Genomic DNA, 7,375 nt, shown 5'->3' with positions numbered 1-7,375 from the left:
GTTGGCACAGGCGTCCACTGAATCCACTATCAAAATCTCACCCATACTAATATTTGGCATTTCCTTACTTGTTCAAAGGATTTCATATGCATTAGTCTACAACAAGCCTACAAAGGAATTGAGTATTATTTCCCCCTTATAAAAGATTGGGTTGGAGGGGTAGAAGCTGAGAGAGAGAGAAATGGTAAGTTCATAGATTGGGGTTGATACATCTGTTGATTTCAGTTCTGTCAGGTTCTCATTTTTCCTATCCTAAATTTCTGCAGCAATTTGCCCCCCACCTCATTTAAGGAATCCTTGTGAAAATTCATCAGCATGTTAGTGTGAATTTATCCTGATAAACCCATTTTTTTCGTTTTGTTCATATTTTGAAAGTTCGCATTTTTGTAAGCAAGTTAATTTGAATAAATTACTACAGATTATGAGATTTAGATGAGGTAGTATTGTGAATTTTCAGCAGAACAATTTTATATATATATTCGTGGACAAATATTTATTTAATTTTTAAAAGGGTTTCTTTCATTTGTTTTTTATATATATATTGGCTTTAAGAAAAGAACAATGCAGGTGTGTAATAAGCCTTGACCTCGGTGAACTGAAAAGAGATTTGTAATTGCCTGTCTGGTCCTGAAATGGAAACTGAAATAAAGAAATCTATGATTTAAAAAATACGAATTTGTAATGTCTGCTTCCTTATTATTCAGTGTATTTTTTATTGTAAAAATGAAAAAATTGCCTTCAGAACTGTAAAACTTGGGGGTGGGTTATTGGTCACTTTATTGCTTATAAGGGTTAACAGGTCTTTGGAAGACTGCTGGAAACCTAGAGAACACCCACACAGAAAAGAGAAAGCTAGGAACAATCACATATGTCAGTTGCACAATGCAACACACACACACAGGGCTGGCCCACCCATGAGGCAAGGTAAGGTGACTGCCTCAAGCAGCAGGATCTACAGGGGCAGCAGATCCGGCCTCCCGGGAATGCATTGCCTGCTGCTGCCACAGCAGCCACCATGGCAACAACAGCTGTGCTGTGCTGTGCTCTTTGGAGAGTAGATCTGCCTCCTTCTCCACAGCCCTCCTCCACGCTGGCTCTACAGTGGTCTATTAGTGAATAGGAGGTACTGTTGGTCCCTCCCCACCCCTAGGGAGGAAGCAGAAGGGGCTTTAGGATATCCTGAGCTCTGCACCTGCCTGACATGGTTCAGAGTGGGCCCTGCTCTTAGTGGGGGGGGGGAGCTGTGATTGTTGCCAAGCTTATGGATATTGATGATACTGGAAACCAGGGATACCTACTGTAATTTGTGGCCCTCTGATGCTGCTGAACTCTATTTTCCATCAGCCTCAGGAAGCATGGCCAACAGGGGTGATGGTCATCTCAACCTAACATGGCTAAAGTCCAGAACCCCCCAAATTGGCTTGATTCAGTTTGGGTTGCAGTCAAATCTGGTACCTAGCCCTATCCAAAACCATCCCAGCAAACTGAACAAATGCACAATTAAATGGCAAAATAAGTATAAAATAATGCACGTTTGAGGCAGATCATTCAGCAATGGGTCTGAACTAGTGGTGACTTACCAAGAAAGAGGGCATGGTGGATTGAAACATGAATTCAGGGTTTCGTGACAGACAAGAATGGCAAATTGCTTGTGAGGGATTGTTAGGGAAAGCAATGAAATTGCTTGAGAATGAAATTGTCTCAAACAGCAGGTACAAGGCAGACAAAAGAAAGCACTCCTTCACACATTGCATAAAGTATCTATGGAACTCCCTACCACATGATCTTGAGGTGGCTATTCGCTTATCTGGCTTTAACAAGCAGTTATATCAGTTCATGGATGGTAATAGTTTAAGTGGCTATTGAATATATGGATATAACACTGTAACACTGTGATCTAAACCAGGCATAGATGAACTCGGCCCTCCATATGTTTTGGGACTACAACTCGCATTATCCCTAGCTAACAGAACCAGTGGTCAGGGATAATGGGAATTATAGCCTCAAAACATCTGGAGGGCCGAGTTTGCCTATGCATGGTCCAAACCACTGAGCCTCCTGGGCTTGCCGATCAGAAGGTTGGCGGTTTGAATCCCCGCCATGGGGTGAGCTCCTGTTGCTCTGTCCCAGCTCCTGCCAACCTAGCAGTTCAAAAGCATGCCAGTGCAAGCAGATAAATAGGTACCACTGTGGCGGGATGGTAAACGGTGTTTCCATAAACTCTTGTTTCCATCTCGGTGTTCCATTGCACCAGAAGCGGTTTAGTCCTGCTGGCCACATGACCCGGAAAGCTGTCTGCAGACAAACGCTGGCTCCCTCGACCTGAAAATGAGATGAGCGCCACAACCCTATAGTCACCTTTACCTTATCTTTACCTAGTCACTGTGAACCAGCTGCTGGAGGGAGAAACCATTATTGCCTTCAAATCCTGCTAGACTGGGCTGGATGGAACTTAGGATTGATCCAGTGGGGCTCTTCTGATGTTCTTGATTTAAAATGTACTTCTATCTCTGCTGTTTACCCAAGGGAATGAGCATATAATTCCCACTGGAATCCTACCACTGCTACAGTTGATGCTGATCTTGGGTTGGCTAACAACGACCTTTGGTGGCAAAGTTAGTTAGCAGCCAACTGCTCTCTGACACTCCCCACATCAGCAATAAGCATTTGGGAGAGCACTGCTTCCCCTGCTAAAGCTAAAGGGTGTTAAGAGTCCCCTACTCTGACCCCGGCAAGGGAAAGACAGCCGCCTGGCAAGAGCTGTGGACAGCAGAAACGCAGCTGCAAAGAAGGTAACACTTAAGATAGCTTAAGAGTACCATAATTCTATAATAATTTCTCCATAATGATAAATTAGGGGAGGGACATCATTCAGCTGTAGAAATGTTCACTTGGGTATCTGACTTACCTATATTATCTCTGTCTGTTTGCTCTCTATCTTTCAGCCTCTTGTCACCAAAAAATTCAGCTACTTTTCATTGTTCTTGCTTGTCCTATTTCTGTGGTTCCCAAACTCCCCCCCACACACACACACCACTTGAAAATTGCTGAGGGTCTTGGTGGGCCATTTGTTTATTTTTTCTGCCCCTTATAGCATTTGTGATGTTTTGTGCTAGATGCTTTGTGTGCTCTTTAATTGTACTTTTGTTGTTCGTTTTATCTCTTTTCTTTGTAATCCAATAAACACAGTATTAGAATAAAATACAATGAAAAATCAATGTGAATTTTTAATGTGGGCGCACCACAGACTGCCTGACAGAAGCCTGCAGAGCAATGGAAATCCTTGTACCATAGAACTAGTACTTCCTTGTTCATGCAGGAGGGAAAAGCAGATTCATGAAGCCAGTGTAATATAAGGACTACAGTGTTGATTTGGTAGCAAAGGGACATGGGTTGAAATTCCCTTCTATCCATAAAGTTTCTTGGGTGACTTTGGACCAGTCCTTATTGCTCAAAGTAGGGTTTACCTCACAGGTTTGTTGTTGTACTAAAATGCAAACATCCTTAGTAGTGCTTTCAGGACAAGACTTGGTTGGCAACGTTTATTTTATTTTATTAATTTACTTACTTGCTATATTTATGTATTGCCTATCTGTCAAAGCACCCAACAGAATGAGGGGGAGCCGCCCACCCCCCAACAAAGTAAGGTGGGATACATTTTGAAGTAATCAAAGGGCCTCCTCCACTGATCATAGAACTCAATATTTATTGGGGGAGGCAAGCTTTAAGGTATATAGTTCCCTCTGCAGACATTCTCATTTTATTTTTATTGTATTTTATTCTCACAACAAGCCTGGGCCATTAAGTCAGGAGCCTAAAATTCACACAATTGCATCAACGCATATTTCATGTGCATGAATTTTGAATGAAAGGTGAGATACAAAAATATTTGCTATCAATGGAAAGAAAGCAGGGAATTTTAGGCTACGGAGTCCATGCAGCTAAACATGATTAAAAACAAACAAACCAGTCCGTCTTCTAAGAATACACTACAATACAGTTTTCAGAAGACGTTTGAAAGAATGCAGGGAAATCAGACATTCCCCCTTTTAACCTACATTCAGGAAACATGTAAAAAAAAATTAAAAATTATCCAGGCTTGTGACTAATAATTTTATGAAGCTGACCATAGATTATAGTGCTGCTTTGAATTCTGTTACACAACATTTTTATTGTTGTGAGTTACCCTGGGCTCTCTTTGGGGAGGAAGGGTGAGTTAGAATTTGAAATCATTAATAAATAAGTGTCAAACATGCAGATGCAGAAGCCCTGTCCTCTTTTGCACCTGACCACCCTTCTCTGGATCACCTTGAACCCTAATCCACAACAATTGCATGAGCTACTTTTAATCTTTCTTTAATCACATATATCCATCTTCTTTTTCTGTTTCACTCTTCCTCTCTGTTTTTGTTCTTCTCTCCCCCTTTTTTGTATTTCTTCTATTCCCCCTGTCACACACTCACAGTGCAATCGTACATGCCTACTCATGAGTAAGCTCCATTGGGTTCAATCACACCTACAGCGTCAGACTTAGGGTGATTTTGGCAGTTTCCCCGCCACCACACACACACACACACACGGCACAGAACTAAGAGGGCTCAAAATTGAGAAGATCCATAATTGAGAAGATCCATTTTGGGGCACCAGATTTTGGCCTTGCAAAGGGCACCATGTTGTGAAAGTTGACCAAAGTCTGCCTCTGGTCGACTTTACCATTTACTCTTGGGTAAATGGATTGTTTTGCCCTTGGTTGTTGAATTATTTCTCCTCTCCTCAATAAATTGTCACTGCAAAGGACAGATGATCCTTAGTGGGAGGAGACAGGTACTTTTACCCTTTGTCACCCACCAATGTCCTCCTGATCCTGATCCAGAAACTGGACCTGAGACTCACAAATGCCTCACTTGCCTCTGCAGATGGATGCTGAGCAGGCCAGATGCTGGAAGAACCAAAGCACAGTGAAGGAATTCATCTTGCTGGGATACCAAGGACACCCTGTCCTCCTTTTTTCTGCCTTCCTGGCCATCTACCTGGCCATATTACTGGGCAATGGCCTTATTGTGGTGGTGACAACGCTGAACCCTGCTCTCCATACCCCCATGTACTTCTTCTTGCGCAGCCTCTCAGGGTTGGAGATCTGCTACACTTCAGTCACCCTTCCTAAAATGATGGCCAATCTTATCTTAGGGGACCTCTCTATCTCACTGATAGCCTGCGCTGCACAAATGTTCTTTATGCTCTTCCTGGGTGCCACAGAATGCCTCCTGCTAGTGGCCATGGCCTACGACCGCTATCTTGCCATTTGCCAGCCTCTCCATTACATGACCATCATGAGCCATAAGGTGCGGGTGGGGATGGTGATCAGTTCCTTTGCCATCAGCCTCGTGGTGCACTTGTTGCAAATTGGGTTTGTCTTCTCCTTGCCTTTTTGTGGGCCCAATGAGATTGACCACTTCTTCTGCGACATCCCACCCATATTTCGCCTGGCATGTGCCGACCTGTATGCCAACGAGTTGGCTGTGTATGCAGAGAACATCCTCATGGTGGTGCTCCCCTTTTCCCTCATAGTGGGCTCCTATGCCCACATCACCAGAACCATCCTGCGCATGCCATCAGGCACAGGACGCCAGAAGGCCTTCTCCACTTGCTCATCCCACCTGATTGTGGTCAGTCTCTTCTATGGCTCAGGGATGCTTGTGTACTTGCACCCACAGACGGAGGAATCCCTGAAAGTTGACAAGTTCCTCTCTCTTTTCTACACGGTCATCATTCCCCTTTGCAATCCTCTCATCTACACTCTCAGGAACAGGGAGGTGAAGGTTGCCCTCATGAAACTGTTGTGTAGGAAAAGAGCTTTTGAGGTGGGCAGAGAGTAATCAACTTTCATCCATTTCTTAAACCTTTAAAATAACCCCTATCTCCCAAAACTCAAATTGCCTTTTAGGGGATCCTGTAAGTCTCCCTGGGTGTATCCAACTAAGTCCTACTACAAGTAGACTCATTGAGATCAGTAGACCCAAGTCATTTCCATTAATTTCATTGTGTCTCCTCTGAGAAGGACTAACAATTATTACAACCAAAAAGGGTGTTGTTCTTTATAAGAAAACCAGAACGTATAACTAAAGTTTCAGGGAACTCTTATTTACCTACATGCCTGGCTCCTTTTGTCTTCTGCTCTGCTCCCCTGAATAAATGATTTTTTGATTAAACTAATTTTGGATTTGCACTAGGATGTTTAGAGGTTCCTCCCTACATCATGCTGATATAACTACCCTATATGGCTATAGCACATTTGGGGACGGGGCTTTGGAAAAGGTAGAGAGCACTGGGCAACTCCCTTCCCAATGTAAGTGTGTGAACCCAACTATCTAGCCTACTACATGTTTAGAAAACTGTTGTGGGGTCCCATATCAAAGGCGAAGAATAAGGGCTTGCTGAGAATGCTCACACACACTGTGGATGTATAAATCTGTCAATTTCAGTTCCTCTCAGTTTCTTCTTTTTCCAATCAAGTTCAATTTCAACGTCAGTTGGCAATTTCTTTGTTTAGAAATTTCAGTGAAAATTCATACACATATTTCAGCTTATTTCTGATATATGTATTTTTGTAAGACGCTTTGTCTAATTCACACATATTTCAAGCAATTTCCTCTAATCTCCATTTTTCTGGATTATATGCACCATGTATGCATATTAATGTCAGAACATGCCTGGGGGGTACAAGCAGCCCCTGGGATGAGACAAACCTCTCCGGGCATCTTCCTAATGCAGCACAGCCTGGGACGTCCATAAATCTTCAGCCCCAGCACACACCAGTGACACATATCAGAAGACTATGTGCATGCTCACTCAGCAGAGTATAGCAGAAACGAAGTGGAGCTTTGGTGTGTGCATTCTAAGTATTTATTAAGCAATATATACAGGACAAAGCAATCATGGCAATTCTCTCCTTTCTTCTCCAAGTACAATAGAGCGGAAGAGATAAGACTGACTTCTGTTCTCACACTTTCCAAGCCTGGAAAGTAAACACAGACATGTGATGTAACCATCACATATCCAGCAACGGAGGAGTGAAGTGCTAACAATTATATGCACTATATTATATGCACTATATATGCACACATTCCCCTAAAATGCACTTTTTAATATTTTGTTGTTGATGGAGAACCGTATTGCAAAATTCAGAGAAGTGCGAATTTTGAAGGGTAGCAGTGCTGCAGTTCATGTATTGGTTCAGGAAGTGTGAACTGGGCACATTCAAATGAATTTCTCCCTGATCCCTACCTCCACCATACCTGGGACCAGTACAGGGCACCCGCAACCCTGCCTTATAACAATTCTGCCAGGAATCCTCTGGGGATATTCACATTTCCAA

At 42.9% G+C, this 7,375-nt stretch overlaps 1 protein-coding gene across 1 annotated transcript; it reads left to right on the top strand.

The window, feature by feature from the left end:
* Positions 1-4,916: 4,916 nt before the first annotated feature.
* Positions 4,917-5,876, top strand: LOC307201591 (olfactory receptor 10AG1-like; the record flags this gene model as incomplete). Its single annotated transcript, XM_079950872.1, has 1 exon — positions 4,917-5,876. The coding sequence occupies one exon, from the start codon at positions 4,917-4,919 to the stop codon at positions 5,874-5,876; it is 960 nt and encodes a 319-aa protein (XP_079806998.1).
* Positions 5,877-7,375: the final 1,499 nt, after the last annotated feature.

This window comes from Podarcis cretensis (assembly GCF_951804945.1).
Source record: "Podarcis cretensis genome assembly, chromosome: 13".
NCBI lineage: Eukaryota > Metazoa > Chordata > Lepidosauria > Squamata > Lacertidae > Podarcis > Podarcis cretensis.
This window is presented reverse-complemented; position numbering and strand designations above follow the sequence as displayed.